The 20688-nt window shown below is 45.0% G+C and overlaps 1 protein-coding gene across 3 annotated transcripts in view; it reads left to right on the forward strand.

Annotated features, from left to right (window-relative positions):
* Positions 1–20688, forward strand: part of prkd2 (protein kinase D2) — a 116913-nt gene that overhangs the window by 60771 nt on the left and 35454 nt on the right. For 2 of the 3 annotated variants that reach the window (XM_072549377.1, XM_072549378.1), the window contains exons 2-3: positions 6072–6210; positions 17759–17890. In XM_072549377.1, the coding sequence (XP_072405478.1) occupies positions 6072–6210; positions 17759–17890 (271 nt within the window). The remainder of the gene's footprint in view (positions 1–6071; positions 6211–17758; positions 17891–20688) is intronic. The other variant, XM_072549379.1, reaches the window with a different exon arrangement.

Below are 20688 nucleotides of genomic sequence, written 5' to 3' on the forward strand. Positions count from 1 at the left end.
CTTCCTGGCCCACAAGCCTCATTCCTGACAAAGGGCATATGGCTCAAACGTCAATTCTCCTGTTCCTCTGTTGCCTGATCTGCTGTGCTTTTCCAGCAACATTTTTGACTCTGATTTCCAGCATCTGCAGTCCTCACATTCCCCCGTTGCAAAGATTAGCCAATTGGCTGAATTTTGTCAGCTGCAGGGGGTGGATTGGTAGTTGGCAGCTGGAGAATGGAAGAGTGTTTCTGCCCTTGGGTCAAGCCTCCTTTGTCTCAGGTAGAAACTTCCTCTTGCATTTCCGTCTCCAGAGATATTAGGTGCTTTTTGCATCTCAGGAACGTGAACTGCTTGATGATTTATTTGTACATCTAATGAATGAAACATTTTCTCCTTGTTTAAAAAGAAATCCACATTTTCTTTCTCTCTCTCTCTCTCTCTCTCTCTCTCTCTCTCTCTCTCTCTCTCTCTCTCTCTCTCTCTTCATGCGACAAGGTTTCTTAAGGATCTGTAGCCCAAGGGGTAGCATTGCCAACTCTGGGCTGATGAATAACCTCAGTAGGCGTGGTCTGATAAGACCAGCAGGTTAACGATCAATCCACGATGGCAGGCATTAAGAACACAGAGCTGTTCCTGGTCGCTCGAGCCCACATTAAGACTTTCTTGTCGACATGGTTGGCCACTTGTGACAAATGGTTTGTTAGTTCCATTCCCCTCCCCTGGCCCCCACTTCCTCCCCTCCCTCTTCCTCCCCCAAACACATGAACACACGTACACACATGAACACACGTACACACGCGCGAACACAAGATCACACTCTCAAAAACACACATGAAAACACACACGAAAATACACACGCACAAAAACACAAGTATTGATTCCCACTTTTAATCAGATTTCTTTTTCTGGAGATGTTGCTGTGCTGAAGATAAACTGCTATACTTTCAAGCCATTTAAATGAACATTAAGTCATTTCAAAAAGGTGAGATGACGTCTCCTTACACTTTCTTTCTCTCCATTCTCTTTCACTCTTTCTTTCTCTCTCTCACTTCCACACACTCATACTCTCTTTGTGTCTGTCTCTTGCTGTCTCTGTGTCTCACTTTCTCGCTTGCTCGCTTTCTCGCTCGCCTTTGCTTGCTCTCTCTTTGTCTTACGAAAAGAGAAAGTGCTGGAAAATCTCAGCAGGTCTGGCAGCATCTGTAAGGAGAGAAAAGAGCTGACATTTCGAGTCTCACTGACCCTTTGTCAAAGTTTTGACAAAGGGTCAGTGAGACTCGAAACGTCAGCTCTTTTCTCTCCTTACAGATGCTGCCAGACCTGCTGAGATTTTCCAGCATTTTCTCTCTTGGCTTCAGATTCCAGCATCCGCCGTAATTTGCTTTTATCTCTCTTTCTCTTGTTTGCTTGCTCTGCCTCGATCTCTCTTTTTCACTCGCGCTTATACCTCTTTAAAGCTATGTCTCTGGTTTTAGTGAGTGGAGCTCTTGTGAAAGAATTGTAATGCACTGGTAGTGTCCTTTTGCTCTGGGCCTGAAGAGACAGGTTCAAGTTTCTCCCGTCTCAGGTCTGTGCCTAGACCCCTGTCTGAGCGGGTTCATTTCGAAATTTAAAAGTAAAAGTTGCAGTCTTGTAAAAGTAGGTTCTGTTCTTTAAAAAGCATGCAAAATAATTTGATTTTTCTCCATTCTCTCCACCTGACTAATAGAGCTCAGCGAAGGAAATCTGCTACCCTTACCTGGTCTGGTTCTACATGTGACTCCAGACCCACAGCAATGTGGTTGACTCTTAACTGCCCTCTGGGGCAATTAGGGGTGGGCAATAAATGCTGGGCCCAGCCAGGGATGCTCACATTCCCGTGAGTGAATTTGGGGGAAAAAAGGGCTCAAATTTTCCTCCTGAAACAACCTCTAATCCCAGGGATCTGCTGAGTGAACTTAGAATTGTTTCCAAGGCAACTATAAACCATGTCCGCAATGGTCTAATCAGTAATGCTCACATCCCGTAGATTAGTAATTAATAGTCTGTGGTGAAGATAGTTTACAAGAATAGAAGAAAAAGGACCAGAATTAGGTTGTTCAGCCCATCAAGCCTGTTTTCCCCCCCATTGGCTCGAATCAAGGCTGGTTTGATTAGATCACTTAGTGTGGAAACAGGCCCTTCGGCCCAACAAATCCACACCGACCCACTGAAGCGCAACCCACCCAGACCCATTCCCCTACATTTACCCTTTCACCTAACACTACGGGCAATTTAGCATGGCCAATTCACCTAACCTGCACATTTTTGGATTGTGGGAGGAAACCGGAGCACCCGGAAGAAACCCCGGCAGACACGGGGAGAATGTGCAAACTCCACACAGACATTGCCCTGAGGTGGGAATTGAACCCGGGTCTCTGGCGCTGTGAGGCAGCAGTGCTACCCACTGAGCCACCGTGCCGCCCTTGATTGTGGCCTGAACTCAGTGTTTACTGGCTGCTAACCAACAATCCTCAAGTGGGTTTTTTTTCCACTGGAGATCAGAAGTGAGGGGGAGAATTTATTGAAGTATGTAAGGTCCTAAATAATCCTGGCAAGATGCACATGGAAAGGATATTTCCTCCTGCAGCTCAGTCTGCAGTTGGGCGGGACCAGTTTCACATTTGGGTTTAGGGGTGGAGGGGGGTCACTCGCAGTATAAAAAGATTTTTTTTTCAAAGGACTAGAACTCTCCACTTCAGAAGGAGCCAGAAGGAGGGTCATTGAATATTTGAAGGGGAGGCATGTAGATTTCTTGTTGGTCAAAGGAATCGAAGACTATTGGAGTGTTGGCATAAGGTTAACTATCTCTTCCCCGACATCAGCAAAATGAGAGGTGAATGTTGACTTCAGGAAGCAAGGTGGGGTGCACACCCCTATCGACATCAACGGTGGAGAGGGTCACTCCCAGGAACCTGACAATCACCAACTATCTGTCCCTGGTTCATCCACAAAGATCAAGAAAGCACAACTACATCTCTCAGGAGGCTAAGGAAATTCAGTGTGTCTGTAAAGACACTGAGCAATTTTTACAGATGCACCACAGAAAGCAACCTATCTGGATACATCACAGCTTGGTACGGCAGTTACTCTTCTCAATACTGTTAGAAACTACAGTAACGCAGTCGGTCTGTATTACTGCTGGGTGCACTCAGAGAAAACACTGCAGTGCTTCAGGTACACAACACAATCAGCTCCTAAACCTCTGTGTCCTTTTTCTGTAAAGATCTTTCAACAGGAGCTGATGTTTGAATGCGATTATGTGCTCAGGGAGTGGGACACAGATTAATCAAGTTCTTGGAATGAATTTAAGACTGAGCTGTGGAGGAATTTCTTCTGAGAGTTGAGTGTCTGTGGAACCCCTTGCCACAGAGAGCTGTGGGGGCAGAGTCCTTGTGTATATTTAAGGCTGAGAGAGATTCTCGATTGGTCGGGGAATCGAGGGTGAAGTGAAAGGGAAGGAAAGCGGACGTGAGTAATGTCAGATCGACCGTGATCCAATTTGAATGACAGAGCAGGCTGGAATGGGCCGAATGGCCTTCGCCTGTTCCTATTTCATATGGTCTTATAAAACGAGAATAACTTTAATACATATTTTAATTTTGAGTCCGGTTTTTGTGATGGAGTAACTTGTTCTCTTCCTCATGTTATTTACTTGAGTATCTCTTTTTTAAAAAAACTCCAGTTATGAACCGTAAATGAATTTCCCTGTGGAATGTTTAGTGTGGGTAATAAAAATAGTGAAAGGTCCATGTCTGCAAAGCCCCTTACCAATTTTACCATTGAAAAGATCCTATACATTTCAGCTTGGCATGGCAATCGCTCTGTGGCACGATGGCTCAGTGGTTAGCACTGCTGCCTCACAGCACCAGGGTCCCAGGTTTGATTCCTGCCTTGGGTGACTGTCATCTGTGTGGAGTTTGCACGTTCTCCCCGTGTCTGCATGGGTTTCCTCTAGGTGCTCCGGTTTCCTCCCACAGTCCAAAACTCTGCAGGTTAGGTGAATTGTACAGGCTAAATTATCCATAGTGTTGGATGGATCAGTCAGAGGGAAGTGGGTCTGGGTGGGTTACTCTTTAGAGGGTTGGTGTGGACTTGTTGGGCCGAAGGGCCTGTTTCCACACTGCAAAGAGCTGAATCCAACGCACAAACCAGCCTCCTATCCATTGAAACCATGAGAGAAAATGCTGGAAAATCTGAGCAGTTCTGGCAGCATCTGTAAGGAGAGAAAAGAGCTGACGTTTCGAGTCTAACTGATCCTTTGTCAAAGCTGTCAGTTAGACTCAAAATGTCAGCTCTTTTCTCTCTGTACAGATGCTGCAAGAGCTGCTGAGATTTTCCAGCATTTTCTCTTTTGGTTTCAGATTCCAGCATCCACAGTAATTTGCTTTCTCCCATCCATTGACTGTGTATACTTCCAGTCGCCTCAGGAAGGTACCCAACACTGTCCAAGACCCCTGCCACTCTAGTTATAATCTTCCAATATCGGGCAGAAGATACCAATGCTGAAACACATGTGCCAACAGATTCAAGAACAGCTCTTCCTCTGCTGTTGAATGGACCTCTCCAATTTTAAATTTAATGTTGAGCTCACTCTTTGCGCACCTTCTCTGCAGCTGAAACACTCTATACCCTGCCCTGTCCTATCGCCCAAACGCAAAACAGAATTTTTCACTGTACCTAGGTTCATGTGACAATAGTAAATCAAATGAAATCAAAAAGCTGGGATTGGAAATTGAAAAACAAACGCATGGTCTTACTGAATGGTGAAGCTGGGCCGAATGATCTTTGTCTGCTGCTATTTCAGATTAGACAAGCAGGAGGCTGAGAGAACTCAGCAAGGCAGGCAGCATCAGGAGGGAAAGGCAGGAGGCTGGGGGAACACAGCAAGGCAGGCAGCATCAGGGGGGACAGGCAGGAGGCTGGGGGAACATAGCAAGCCAGGCAGCATTAGGAGGGACAGGCAGGAGGCTGGGGGAACACAGCAAGGCAGGCAGCATCAGGGGGGACAGGCAGGAGGCTGGGGGAACATAGCAAGCCAGGCAGCATCAGGAGGGACAGGCAGGAGGCTGGGGGAACACAGCAAGCCAGGCAGCATCAGGAGGTGGAGAAGTCAATGTCTTGGGTTTCATGTGTCTGTCTGACTCTCCTGTGGACCTTAAATCTGTCTGGGTCAACCTTGGATGTGATCAAGGAGGCACCTTCCAAAAAAAACACTCTGGTGCAGGGAAGGGATCCTGTGATCTTGTGGATTTGTGGTTGTAAGATTTTAGACCATGAGACATTGCTCACCCGAAAAGTGGGGTCTAAGGGTTCAGAAAAAATAATTAGCAGGATGTTGCCGGAGTTGAAGGTTTTGCGTTATAAGGAGAGGCTGCATAGGCTGGGACTGTTTTCCCTGGAGCATGAGAGGCTGAGGGGTGACCTTACAGAGGTTTATAAAATCATGAGGGGCATGGATAGGGTGAATAGACAAGATCCTTTCCCTGGGGTGGGGGAATCCAGAGCTAGAGGGCATAGGTTTAGGGTGAGAGGGGAAAGATTTAAAAAGGACATAAGGGGCAACTTTTTCACCAAGGGTGGTGCGTGTATGGAATGAGCTGCCAGAGGGAAGTGGTGGAGGCTGGTACAATTACAATTAAAAGGCATCTGGATGGGTATATCAATAGGAAGGGTTTGGAGGGATTTGGGCTAAGTGCTGGCAAATGGGACTAGATTAATTTAGAATACCTGGCCTGCATAGACAAATAGGACCGAAGGGTACATCTCTGATTATGACTCTCAAGAATATTAGTAAACTAGATTGGCTGATTGCCTGAAACAACCTGCTATCGTTAGACTCTTGATTACAGATTTCTTTTTGTTAAAAATTGAACTCCAATTCCATCTGCTGTGGTGGGATTCAGACCTCACTCCCCAGACCATTAGTTGGGTTGGCAGATTAATAGTCCAGGAACAAAACCTCTATACCATGGTGATGCAGTGATGTTAGTGCAGAGGGGGCTATGCTCTGTACAGAACCCCCCTGAGTTCCTGAAAGTCTGATCTGTTGTGTCCTGGTTTCTGTCCAGTTCCCAGAATGCGGCTTCTATGGAATGTACGACAAAATCCTCCTCTTCAGACACAACCCGACCTCGGACAATATCCTGCAGCTGGTGAAATCTGGGCACGATATCCAGGAAGGAGACCTGATTGAAGTTGTGTTATCGGGTGAGAGCCAATGGCATCTGTGTCTCCGTCTCCGTCTGTGTGTGTGTGTGTGTGTGTGTGTGTGTGTGTGGGGCCCTCACTGTTTCCTCTTCCCTTCCCTTGTCCTCTCTCTCTCTCTTTTCTCTTTTCTCTTTTCTCTCTCTTTTCTCTTTTCTCTTTTTTCTCTCTTTTTCTCTCTCTTTTCTCTTTTCTCTTTTCTCTCTCTTTTCTCTCTCTTTTTCTCTTTTCTCTCTCTTTTTCTCTTTTCTCTCTCTTTTTCTCTTTTCTCTCTCTTTTCTCTTTTTTCTCTCTCTTCTCTTTTCTCTTTTCTCTCTCCTTTCTCTCCTCTCTCTCTTTTTTTCTCTCTCTCTCTCTCTCTCTCTCTTTTCTCTCTCTCTCTGCCTACCCTTCTCCACCCACCATTGTCCCCCTTCTCTCTCTTTCCCCAAATTTGCCCATCCTCGCTACTTTTCTCCCTCCTCTCCCCCCTTATCCCCCCTGTCCTCTCACTAGCCCATCTTTCCCTCTCCCATTATCCACTGCCCTGGCTCCTTGGAGTGTTTAATATCACTGGGTGTTTGAGATTGAGCTCATCAAGCCACTCCATCTAGAATGTTACCGCTGCGCTAAATCATTGCATTGTGTACCCAGGCATGACGTGTACACCTGGCAATTGCTGAAAACCGGGCTAATGCTCCAAATTAAATAAACCATGTTACCTCCCCTCAGTAATGGATTATCATTATTTATTGCTGTCATTCACATTATTCAAATAAATGGGGTAGCAGGGTGGCTTGGTGGTTAGCACTGGTGCCTCACAGCACCAGGAACCCAGGTTTGATTCCAGCCTTGGGTGACTGTCTGTGTGGAGTTTGCACATTCTCCCCCGTGTCTGCGTGGGTTTCCTCCGGGTGCTCCGGTTTCCTCCCACAGTCCAAAGCTGTGCAGGTCAGCTGATTTGGCCACGCTAAATTGCCCAAAGGGTTAGGTGCATTAGTTAAAGGGGAATGGGTCTGGGTGGGTTACTCTTCGGAGGGTTGACTTGTTGGGCCGAAGGGCCTGTTTCCACACTGTAGGAGATCTAAACCAATCTAATCTTAAAGCAGTCCTGCTCCGTCTCAATTATGCATCCCTCTACCAATGTCATGGTGATGGATGACCTCATTGCTGTTTGTGGCGTTCTGCTGTGGACAAACTGTCTACAGCAGTTCCGATGTTACAGCACTTCCTCATTGTTATCTGTATTGTTTATTGGGACGTCGAGATTCTGAAAGGAGCTGGTTCAAAAGTTGGTCGTGTTTGCGACGCATGAGCCTGGCTTTCATGTTATAGAACTCGAGATCCTTCGCTCGATAAGATTGTCTGATTGTGGCTGCTTTCCTGCTTTTACCTCTGCCCCTGATTACCCTTGCCACACTCCTGTCTCTATCAAAAAGAAACTCTGTCAATCAACCTTGAGTATTTTCAATGCTGCAGCCCCTGCTGCTCTCGGTGGGAGAGAATTGCAAATATTGATGATTCTTGGTAAGAAGGTTAACACTTCTTATGTTTGTCATAAACGAGTGGACCCTTGGATCTCCACCAACTATTTCTAGATTTCCTTTAAAAAAAGAAAGTGTTGTCTGCAACTTTTTGTCCGTTTGTAGAATCCCCACAGTGTGGAAACAAGCCCACACTCAAGAGTATCCCACCCAGACCCATTCCCATTACCCTATTTCTCTCCATTTACTCCTGACTAATGCACCTAACCTACACATCCCTGAACACTATGGGTAGTTCAGCCTAACCTGCACATCTTTGGACTGTGGGAGGAAACTGGAGCACCCGGAGGAAACCCACGCAGACACAGGGAGAACGTGAAAACGCCGCACAGACAGTCGCCTGAGGCTGGAATCGAACCCAGGTCCCTGGCACTGTGAGGCAGCAGGGCTAACCACTGAGCCACCATGCCGTCCCGTGTTGTTGAGCAAAAGCAGGCCCCTACGCAAATGTAGATTTTGTTTTTAATTGTGGACTGAAATCAGAAAAAAGCAGTTTTGCAAATCCAGCGTGACTGAACGATTGTATGTTTTGAAATAAGTAGTCTGGTGCTCATTGCAAGTGTTGCTTACACAGCTGCATGTTCGAGTAATAGTGGGTGTGTAGTTCCCAGTTTAGATCAGAGTGGTACTGGAAAAGCACAGCAGGTCAGGCAGCGTCTGAGGAGCAGGAAAATCAACGTTTCAGGCAAAAGCCCTTCATCAGGAATGGAAGCTGATGAAGGGCTTTTGCCCGAAATGTCAATTTTCCTGCTCAGATGCTGCCTGACCTGCTGTGCTTTTCCAGCACCACTGATCTAAACTCTGGTTTCCAGCATCTGCAGTCCTCACTTTTTGCCCAATGTAGTACCCAGGCAAACTGGAGTGGTTTTGTACAGATGGAGTCGTAGAGTTATGCAGTACGGCAACACTCTCTTTGGTCCAACTCAGCTCTGCCAACCAAATCTCTTAAATAAATCCAGTCCCATTTACCAGCACTTGGTACAAGAATCTTAGTAGATCTGGTGAACAGGAACCACAGAAATGTCTTCCTGGTCTTTACCTCCATCCATTTCTTTTCCCCAGTGGGGGAAATGTGTAAGAGAATTAAAGTTCTAATTAGCGAAGCTATATGCTGATGGTTCACAATGGTTTGCCTCTAATTAGAGTCTTTAACTACAAGAAACTTGCCCTTTCTGTCAACCGGGGCTGGAAAGCCAGCAAATTAGGGAATCCTTGCATGCTGTTTAAAGTCTGTCAGTTTTGTGATGATTCCAGAATACGTAAATTGTATCCTGGTTCTTATAGTTTTATTAGACCGGAATAGCTTTAATATATTATTTCAATTTCAAGTCAGGTTTCTGTGATGGAGTAACTTGTTCTTTCTCTCCTTATTTACTTGAGTATCTTTTTTTTTGAAAGAAAATAACCTCCAGATATGAACTATAAACGAATTTCCCTGTGGAATTTTTAGTGTGGGCAATAAAAATAGTGAAAAGTGCAAATGGGAAATGATTTGCAAGGATTAAGGCAGCATAGAGAGAGAGAGAGGGGACTGCAGAGATCAGAGTTGGAGTGTGGTGCTGGAAAAGCACAGCAGGTCAGGCAGCATCCGAGGAGCAGGAGAGTCAATATTTCAGGCATAAGCCCTTCACCAGGAATTCCTGGTGAAGAGAGAGAGAGAGAGAGAGAGATGGGCCAAGGCTTTGTCTGGAACATCTCCTGCATTCCCTGTTTGGGATACAAGAAGAGATTTACCTGGGGTGGTGATGGTTAGCACGAGGGGACATAGCTTTAAATTGAGGGGTGATAGATATAGGGCAGATCTCGGAGGTAAGTTCTTTACACAGAGAGCAGTAGGGACGTGGAACATACTGCTTGCAACAGTAGTAGAGTCGCCAACTTTAAATGGTCATTAGATAAACGTATGGATGATAATGGAACAGTGTAGGTTAGATGGGTTTCAGGTTGGTTCCACTGGTCAGTGCAACATTGAGAGCTGAAGCTGTGCTGTAATGCTCTGAGGGTGAAAATGGGTGCAGCAATTTGAGGTTAATGTAGACAGCTTCAAGTGAAAGTTTGATAGACACGAGGGAGACGGGGAGTGGAGGATGTGGTGTGGGAATTGTGGAGCAGATTGGCTTGTTCCTTCACCGTACGGTCTATTTAATTCTGACTGGGCTGGGAAGGGGGAGGTTTGTATTCAGCTGCAGATCGCTCGCTGTGCGGCAGGAAGTCGGTGCTTCCTCCACCTTGTGGTTTGTTTGCTGCTTACTCTGCAAGTTAGACTGCGCTCTTTCTGCTTAGGGCAATGCTCTGGGTGACAGCGGGGCTGTACACAGAGGAACTTGACGAAAAAGTCCCCCCCCACCCCCGGCCCAGAGCCACAGGATTGACCAACCGTGGCAGAGTAGGAAGGTACAGAAAAGTTTTACCAGGATGTTGCTGAGACTTGTGTTTGTGTTTGTGTTATAAGAAGATGCTGGGACTTTTTTCACTGGAGCGTCAGAGACCAAGGGGTGACCTTCTAGAGGTGAATACAATTATGAGGGGCATGGATAGGGTGAATAATCGATGTCTTTTCCCCAGGGTGGCGGAAGATTTAAAAGGGACCTGAGGGGCAACTTTTTCACGCAGAGGGTGGTGGGTGTGTGGAGCGAGCTACCAGGAGAAGTGGTGGAGGCTGCTACAATTACAATATTTAAAAGATATTTGCTCAGATACATGAATAAGAAAGGGTTAGAGGCCAAATGCAGGCAAATGGGACTAGTTCAGTTGGGAAATTTGGTCGGCATGGACAGGTTGGACCGAAGGGACTGTTACTGTGCTCTATGATCCTCTCGCCCAGTCTGGGCTATTTTAACTGGGTGGTGAAAGCAGTATTGTGGGCTATGCTGGAGTAAAACTGGGAGTAGGTGATGGAGAGGAGTAGGGATTGAAGGGGAATTCGGGCTAAAGCCCTTTTGAGTTCCAAAACACACCGATATCTTGCTGTCCAATATCATCGCTTTAAAGAATACTGGACTGACTGGGATCAGTGATGATGAAAAGTTTATATTTTACACTTTTCCAGACAAGAAAGCTCAGCTATCTTCCACCTGCTGTGGTCATGGCGTTGCTCAGGAATTAATCACAAAGATTTCTTTTTCAAAAAATATCTTTATGAAGTGGCAAGTCAGAAACTTGCATTTATATAGCAGCTTTTGCAACCTCTGAAAGGCTTTGTTCCAACACAGCCCTTTCTGATGCAGAGTTGCTGTGGTGATGCAGAAAATGCAGTAGCCAATTTTTTTGTTTTGACACACAGCTCCCTCCACTCAAAGCAATGTTATAAATTTCTTTTTGTTTGTTGAGCAATTTAGTGCTGGCTAAAACACAACCCTCCCTTGTTCCTTGTAGAACATCACTCCCACTCCTCCAAGGACTTGCAAATCCTGGGCCACATCCACCGCCAAATCCTAGCTACTCTGTAACTGGAGGAAGAACGCCTCATCTTCAACCTTGAGATACTCCAACCATACAGGATCAATGTCGATTTCACCTGTTGCCTCATTTTCCCAACACCCACCTCATCGAAGATCCAACTGTCCAACTCAGCGCTGCCCTCTTGAACGGTCTTACCTATCCATCTTCCTTCCCACCTATCCACTCCACCCTATCACCATCACACCCATCTTCATCAGTGCTAGCCACTGTGCTGCCCATCTCATTGCCTTCAACAATGTTACCTCGAAGTTGTTTGCGTGCTCTGTCTCTCGCGTTGTCTCTCTCTCATCACTTTAAAGACTCAAGGGAGTAAGAGGAACTGATCTCCGGTGATGTTTAAGCAGAGCCTGAACCTCTTGACGTGCTGGAGATGAATCCAATCACACTGGAGGGGAGAGCTGGCTGTGGCTTGTGCACGTCGTGGTGCTGCAAGTAGCAATGGAAATGTTCCTCCATCATCTTCCTATGGCAGCTAAGAGTGACATTTTAGTCAGAAAGTTCTTTTGAACTCTACTGTATCTAACCCTGTGCTGTCCCTGTCCTGGGAGTGTTTGATGGGGACAGTGTAGAGTGAGCTTTACTCTGTATCTAAGCCTGTGCTGTCCCTGTCCTGGGAGTGTTTGATGGGGGACAGTGTAGAGTGAGCTTTACTCTGTATCTAAGCCTGTGCTATACCTGTCCTGGAAGTGTTTGATGGGGACAGTGTAGAGGGAGCTTTACTCTGTATCTAAGCCTGTGCTGTATCTGTCCTGGGAGAGCTGCACAATAACAGTCTGTACTTGTGGAATAAAGAACCAGTTGTTCCATGTCCTCATGGAGTTAATTCAGAAACGATCTCTCTGTCTTTTGTCTGTGAGCTAATGACGCTGATTCCCAGATGGGCAGCACGTGCTAACTGCGCAGTGAGGAGCTCTGTTTACTCAGCGAGAGTTTGCAACAGACTGATGCCAAGTGGAATAAAAGAGCCTTTCTTCCTTTCACCTTCTCCTGTTCTCCTGCTGTGTCATTGCCAGGAGTGAGTTCATGTTCAGTGTTTTGTACTCATTGGGGTGATTTTTGGAATGCAGGCAATATCTCTCCAACCTCCTTCAACAGAGAGTTCACAAATCAATAAATGTTTCTTGTTCACACTGTCTGTCTGTCTGTCTCTGACTCCTTTTTATTATCCCCCTCACCCCTTCCAAAAAAAACCTTCAGTACCCTTTCTTTCCTCTCTCTCTTTTTTTTTGACATTTGTTCCTTAAAACATACTCTGACTGGGTGCCCCATGTAGAATGCTTTTATAAGTTTGGGTGCAGATGAGGAATAGTAGGAACAACAAGTTACCAATGGGAGTAGTTATGGGTCTCCAAATTGTTGCTTGGAGAAAGGTGGTCAAACAGCAGAGGAATAGGAAGATCCCAGGGAAGCCAATCTAACCTTACAGGCACTGGGCAAAGTAAGATTTCATACACTTGGACTAAATCTGTTTGCAACATTATTTACCCAGAATAGATGGGCCTAGGAATGACAGATGGAGTTTAATTTAGATAAGCTGCATTTGATGCTGCATTTTGGAGAGGCAAATCAGGGCAGGACTCACACACTTAATAGTAAGGTCTGGGGAGTGTTGCAGGACAAAGAGCTTGGAGTGCAGATTCATAGTTCCTCGAAGGTAGAGTCGCGCAGGTAGGTAGGACAGTAAAGAAAGCATTTGATCCACTTTATTGGTCAGTGCATTGAGTATGGGTCTTGGGAGGTCATGTTGCAGCTGTTCAGGACCTTGTTTAGACAACTTTTAGAATACTGTGTTCAGTTCTGGTCTCCTCACCATAGGGAGGATGTTAAACTTGAAAGGGTTCAGAAAAGGTTTACAAGGATGTTGTCAGGTTTGAGCTATAGGGAGAGGTTGAATAGGCTGGGGCTGTTTTCCCTGGAGTGTTGGAGATTGAGGGGTGACTTTATAGAGCTTTATAAAATCATGAGGGGTATGGGTAGGATGAATAGACAAGATCTTTTTTTTCTTCAAGGGTAGGGGAGTCCAAAACTAGAGGGCATAGGTTTAAGGTGAGAGGGGAAAGATTTTAAAGGGACCTGAGGGGCAACTATTTCACGCAGAGGGTGCATGTATGGAATGAGCTGCCAGAGGAAGTGGTGGAGGCTGGTACAATTGCAACACCTAAAGGACATCTGGATGGGTATATGAATAAGAGGGAATTAGAGGGATATGGGCCACATGCTGGCAAATGGGACTAGATTAACTTATGATATCTGGTCGGCATGGATGCATTGGACTGGAGTGTTTGTTTCTATGTTGAGATGTGTCTATATCTGATATTTTAAATTGTTACAAGTCCATGACTTTAAGTCATCCTGCCTGACTGCCAGTCTGTTAATGAGGTATAACTTATCCCACAAGATCGACCTGACCTGGGGTTCATTTACTCAGTTAGAACTTCTTAGGAGTGCGAGATTCCCCAGAATCCCCTTGCACATGTTTTGAGGTGTTGCCCATTTCTGAAGAACCACCGGGGCATTGCACAAAAGTAAGATCCCGGAAGATTTACTCGAGTGCATCTCGAGTTACAGATAAATCTTTTATGGATCTGAGGCTGTGGGGCAATAATGGAGCCCTGTGGAAACTGGTCATTTATGTTTAAGATAGACCAGGAAGTCACAGTTGTTAATACTGCGATCTGGTACAAAGACGACAAGAAGGCACTGGAGAGATCTCAAGAGGAAAACTATGAAAACCATGGACTTGAGATGACTCTATCTATAGGAAGCTCAGCGATCAAGTACTTCTGCTGAATGACCAGGGCCAGAGATGCATGGGGTTCAAATGAAATAACGGCTGTAAGAGCTTCCAAAAGGGTAGAAATCTTTGTTAAAGAGATGTCAAGATTTGTGTATTCCTGACATTGTTACAACTCAATTTTGAGTTTGAGATTCTTCTGTTAAGCAGGGATATTAAGGGATATATACCAAAGACAGGTATATGAAGTTAGGTCATAGATGATCTCATTGCATAGTAGGATCAGCCGCAAGGGGCCGAATGGCCTACTCCTGGTCCTATGTTCTTCAGCAACAGATGAAGTCTCAAATACTTGTTCAGCTTTTTGCTGGGGGGTGGCTGAATCTGAGGAGAAACTGAGGACTACAGATGCTGGAGAGTCAGAGTCAAGAGTGTGGTTGGGAGAAGCACAGCAGGTCAGGCAGCACCTGAGGAGCAGGAGAATCGACGTTTCGGGTATAAGCCATTCATCAGGAATGATGAACAGCTTATGTCCAGAACGTGGACTCTCCCGCTCCTCGGATGCTGCCTGACCTGCTGTGCTTTTCCAATGCCACACTCTTCGACTCTGATTGTATCCGAAGCCACCAGAATAAGACTTAAACGCAAAAGTGAGTCTTGGCATCGCAACATTTTATAAACTTTGTTTGCATAGCTTGGAGTTAATTGAGAAGTGTAGTTATGTTGTATTATTGTAGGCTGTTTTGATAATGTTATAAAACTTGAAAGGGTTCAGAAAAGATTTACAAGGATGTTGCTAGGGTTGGAGGATTTGAGCTAAAGGGAGAGGCTGAACAGGCTGGGGCTGTTTTCCCTGCAGTGCTGGAGGCTGAGGGGTGACCTTATCGAGGTTTACAAAATTATGAGGGGCATGGATAGGATAGATAGACAAAGTCTCTTCCCTGGGGTGGAGGAGTCCAGAACTAGACAGCATAGGTTTAGGGTGAGAGGGGAAAGATATAAAAGAGACCTAAGGGGCAACTTTTTCACACAGAGGGTGGTACGTGTATGGAATGAGCTGCCAGAGGAAGTGGTGGAGGCTGGTACAATTACAACATTTAAAAGGCATCTGGATGGGTATATGAATAGGAAGGGTTTGGAGGGATATGGGATATGTGCTGGCAGGTGGGACTAGTTTGGGTTGGGATATCTGGTCAGCGTAGACAAGTTTGACCAAAGGGTCTGTTTCCGTGCTGTACATCTCTATGACTCTATGTCTAGCATGTCAAAAGATGTAACTTTGGTAACACGTTCCCAGTTAACTAACCCAGTATGGCATCCAGTTGCATGATTGTCTGGCCCACAGTATCCAGTCTGGGTGTGTGGCAGAGTTACCAACTTGGTCAACAGTCTTCTGGTCCCAGGACAACATTGGCCTGAATAGAGGAAAGTGCAAACACCTACAGGCAGTGTCAAGACTCAGACGAGGGACTCACTTGCATGTGTTAAAATAGCCACAATGTAGGATAAAGTAGTCAAGAAGAAATCGATGCTTGTAGTGTGGAATCCAGCCATTTGGCCCATTGAATGCATGCCAACCCCCCCAAGAGCACCCTACTCCGCCCCATTCCCGTAGCCATGGCCAATCCACCCCAGCTTGTACATCATCAGACTGTGGGAGGAAACCGGAGCACTCGGAGGAATCTCCTGCAGACACTGGGCGAATGTGCAAACTCCACACAGTTGCCTGAGGCTGGAATCGAACCCGGATCCCTGGCACTTTGAGGCAGTAGTGCTAACCGCTGAGCCACCGTGCCACCCACATAGGAACAGCAATAATCTACATTAATAGAGGTGTATAAGATTGAGGAGCATAAGATTGAGGAGCATAGGCAGGCAGGATAGAAAACAGCTGTAAACCTTTGTTAAAGGTTTAATAATTGGGGGTGTAATTTTAAGGTGAAAGATAAGACTTTTAGAGGGTACTTAAGGAAATACTTCAACCAGAGGTGGGGGTCTGGAATGCACTGTCTGGAAACCCCACAACCTTTTAAAAAGTACTTGGAATGTCCTAACATCCAAGGCAGTGTGGGTTTAGTTATTTTTGACAGCGTTTAGAATGGGCCAAAGGGTAGATGGATTCTAGAGATGGGAGGTTGGCCTTTGTGATTGTCCGAGTTCACCAAACTCTGTCCTGCACCCTGATGTCTATACCAACACCAACCTTTTCCATTGTGAAGACTGACGCAAAGTACTTATTGGGGGACACACATTATCTCTATGGTTCCTAATGGAGCCTACATTTTTACCAACATACCTACCATGTACTTCTGCTGTATTCTCCTTCAGTACTTCTCATCCACAAGTTGGGTTTCATCTTTCCTCTTTTCACAGTGCCCCAGTAGATGTGATAATAATGAATCAAGTCAGATCAATGATTGGTTTGGATACAAAGAACAGCGTGGAGTGACCAAAGTTAATTAGGCAGGAAGAGTTAGATTCAAAGACATTCGCTAGGAGTGTAAATGGATAGCAAGGCATTTGAAAAGGCAAAGAGAAACTCCATGTTAGTCTACGAGAGAATGATTATAGGGAGTTAATAAGGAAGTAGGTGGATGAATAATCAACTATTTGCTTCCGCCTTCATTCTTGAGAATACAGAAGAATGCCAGAAATGGCCCTAAATCAAGAGTTGAAAGAGAGAGGGGAACTAAGTAAAATTTACAAGGGAAGTGGTGCTAACCAAACCAGATGTAGCTGGATTGACAAGCGTCTGGGTCTTAGTGGACTTCATCTGAGGGGTTTTGGAGAAAAAGAAGTGAGGTAATAGATGGTGTTAGTTTTCCAAAATTCCCCCGATTCAGGGAATGCTCTCATCGGACTGGGAAGAAGCAAACATGAGTCATCTACTCAAGAAGAGAGGGAGACAGACAAATACAATGGAGCAATTAGATTAACATCTGCTCGTGTGGAAGGTGTCAGATGTGTACTTTTTTTTTTGGAGATGTTGGAAGAGTCCACACATGGTTTTGCTAGAGGGGTATCGGGCTTAACCAATTTAATAGATCTCTTTGAATGAGGAGCAGAGGCTATGCATAAAGGGGAGTCTGTTGCCATGGTACACTCGAATTTTCAGAAGGTGTTCAATATGCTACCCCAGCGAAGGCTAATCCAAAAATCAAAGCTCATGGTGTAGGGGGTAATACATATTTGCAAGTCCTGAGGGATCTGTGCTGTAACATTGGAATTTTACAATTGACGTCAATGACTTGGAAGAGGGCAGTGAAGGGTATAGTAGCCAAATGCATAGATGACACCAAGAGAGATAGGAAAAAATGTTGTGAAGAAATCATGTGGACATTACTGACCAATACGAGAGGCTGAGTGAGCGAGCAGGGATACAGTGTGGGAAAATGTGAAGTTATCCATTTCATCAGGAAGAACAAAGTAGAGTATTACTTAAATGGAGAATGACTGTAGAATTCTGAGGTGCAAAGGGATTTAAGTGTTCTGGTGCCCAGATTATGAAAGGTTACTGTGCAAGAACATCGTGGGATGTTGTCCTTTATCACGAGAGGAGTTGAAAATAAATCGAAGCATGTTATGCAGGCGAGACCACGTCTTGAATATTCTGTGAGGTTTGTTGTCAAAGAGTTCCGACAGTGTGGGAACAGGCTGGAGCAGAGGATATTCAAAATGGAATAGGTGCATTCCTAATCGCAGTGAAGGTAGTTTGCAGAGTTCTGCCCTCCTAGGGTCCGCAGGTAGGTATTCTGACCTGGAATAGTCTGCAAAGCTGCTCTGCACTTGCCTTAGTGAATTAACGTTGATTTCCTCCTTTTGTCTTTTTAAGGTGCTGCAACTTTTGAGGATTTCCAGATTCGCCCACATGCCCTGAATGTGCACTCATACCGCGCACCAGCGTTCTGCGACCATTGTGGCGAGATGCTGTTCGGGCTGGTGAGACAGGGACTGAAGTGTGACGGTAAGAACACACTCGTTTCATTTCTGCAGCGCAGTTTCCTGACTTGCAGGCTAGGCTGAAGCTGTCCAATTGCGCTGGGTTTCTGCGTGTGCAGGTTAGGTGAATTGGCCATGCTAAATTGCCCATTGTGTGACAGGGTGAATGTAGGGGAATGGGTCTGGGTGGGTTGCTCTTCGGAGGGTCGGTGTGGACTTGTTGGGCCGAAGGGCCTGTTTCCACACTGCAAGTAATCTAATCTAATCTAATCTAAGCAAGCTTCTCAACTGGCTATTCAACAACGCTGGCATCATCCCTCTGATAGTTTCCTTCCACACAAATGGCACTTCCCTTCACCAGAACACAACATGCATGATCTAGGTTTAGAGACAGAGTAAAAATCCCTCTACACTGTCCCTGATAAAACACCCAGGAAAGGGATAGGGCATTGTTAGATACAGAGTAAAGCTCCCTCTGCACTGTCCTCCCATCAAACACTCCCAGGACAGGGACAGCACGGGGTTAGATACAGGGTAAAGCTCTCTCTACACTGTCCCCATCAAACACTCCCAGGACAGGGACAGCACGGGGTTAGATACAGGGTAAAGCTCACTCTACACTGTCCCCCATCAAACACTCCCAGGACAATGACAGCAAGGGGTTAGATGCAGAGTAAAGATCCCTCTACACTGTCCCCCATCAAACACTCCCAGGACAGGGACAGCACGTTTTTCTGTAATGTAGCTTTCTTTCTACAGAAGTTCAAACAATTGAAGGGGAAAGAGTTGGAAATCCTGAATATAGAGATGTACAGCACAGAAACAGACCCTTCGGTCCTACTCGTCTATGCTGGCCATATGTCCTAAATAAATCTCATCCATCTGCCGGCATTTGTCCCATATCCCTCTCAACCCTTCCTATTCACCTACCCATCCAGGTGCCCTTTAAATGTTGTAATTGTACCAGCCTCTACCACTTCCTCTGGCAGCTTGTGTTTTGGAGAACAAAGTTCATTGTTATCATTATGTGGAAACTTTGGTTCTGAAGTGAACAGGACTGCATATTTGATTTATTTCTATCCTCTGTGCTATGGAGGGAAGAGCAGTTTTACTTTCATTTTTGAGTTTTGAGTGTGGTACCATGTTGTGTGAGAATTTGTTGTCATGTAGCCTTTACGACCTATGAGGTCAATAGTTCTGTGCATTGAGTAACGAGTAGAGAAGATGAAAAATCTATTGCCATAATCTTAGGTAATATAATTATTTCTCGACCGGTCAGATCCCAGTCTGAAATCCAGCTGGACAGATCATGTTTTGAGTTAGTTTTAATGAGGTGGTCTCTCACTGGAACAAACTTATGCAATGTTACAGATTCTGTTTCAGCAATTAAATGAAAGTTTATAATCCAAAAAAAGATAAATTAGAATTACCTACAAGATTTTTTAAGTATAATCCCATTAATCCCAAAACATTTCCTTACAATTACCAAAAAAAACACCATTTGTACAGTACACTCACCAGAAGACAAACTAAATCACAGTAGCTCACAGCACCAGGGACCCAGGTTCAATTCCACCCATAGGCGACTGTACAAACTCCACGCAGACATTCTCCCTGTGTCTGTGTGGGTTTTCTCAGGGATGCTCCGGTTTCCTCCCACAATCCAAAGATGTGCAGGTTAGGGTGAAGTGGCCATGCTGAATTGCCCGTGGTGCATTAGTCAGGCATAAATGTAGAGTAACAGGGGAGAGGAATGGATCTGGATGAGTTCCTCTTCAGAGGGTCAGTGTGGACATGTTGGGCCAAAGGGCCTGTTTCCACACTGTAGGAATTCTATTCTATTAACATCTTGGTAATGATTTTAACTCCTAGATTGGGCATGCTGATAGCTCCTTCTGTGATCTAATGTACACCTGAACTTATTCAGCTTCAAGGCTTTATTCCCAACACTTCTGTTCGGGGGTTATCACCATTTCCTTACCCTGACAAAATCTTGTTTTATGATAATCCCCTCTTCTCAGGAGCACCACTCTATACAAGCAACACCCTCCAAGGCAAAGTAAACTTTAAAGAAAGTATCTCCCTCTGAACTGAATGTTTCCCCTAAGCTTTTTTTAAAAAAACACCCTAAATCTAGAAATATCTAACAAATTTAAAAGCAATGCAATTTACCTTGCTAAGTCATAAAACATCCTAAGGTCAGCAAAAGCCAATCAGTGCTCCCAAAGTGGATTTCAAACGACTTTAAAGTAAATCAACATGACTACAGATCTACTTACAAGTTAATCCAGTAAACTTTGTTTGAACTGACAATCTCGATAAACTGGCAAACAATATATACTCAAAGTACCAGAGGTTTACTGTTTTATTGCAATCTCTGCTATGTCAATGTGGTCAGTTGAGGGTGAACTTGAGAAGGCTTTCTGTTGGTAACTTTTATTTAAGGTAAAGTTGCATTATTATTAAAGTGATTTATGCTTTAAATAAAATCTAACAGCAATGTGTATACCCTCTCTATTATGTTTCCATTACTTAGTGTGTTTTTTACATTGATTAGCAGACCTTTTGATCAACCAGTGTACTCCTGGTCCCATAGGTGCTGGTTATTAAAACATTTGCTTTAATTAACTTCAAACACACACAACTCATAAGTCAGTAACCAAAACTTAAAACAAATCATATTAAAAATGCACTTGAATCTCACCGTTTACAGCACCATATTTCCATTGTGATATAAGATGCAGGGAAACAAAGACAGAGTCATCTAGAAGGTGAGGAGATGTATGCAAGCTCAGTCAGACCGCCAAAGTTCTGTTAGTTTGT

This window comes from Chiloscyllium punctatum, chromosome 29 (genome assembly GCF_047496795.1).
Source record: "Chiloscyllium punctatum isolate Juve2018m chromosome 29, sChiPun1.3, whole genome shotgun sequence".
In the NCBI taxonomy this organism is placed as follows: domain Eukaryota; kingdom Metazoa; phylum Chordata; class Chondrichthyes; order Orectolobiformes; family Hemiscylliidae; genus Chiloscyllium; species Chiloscyllium punctatum.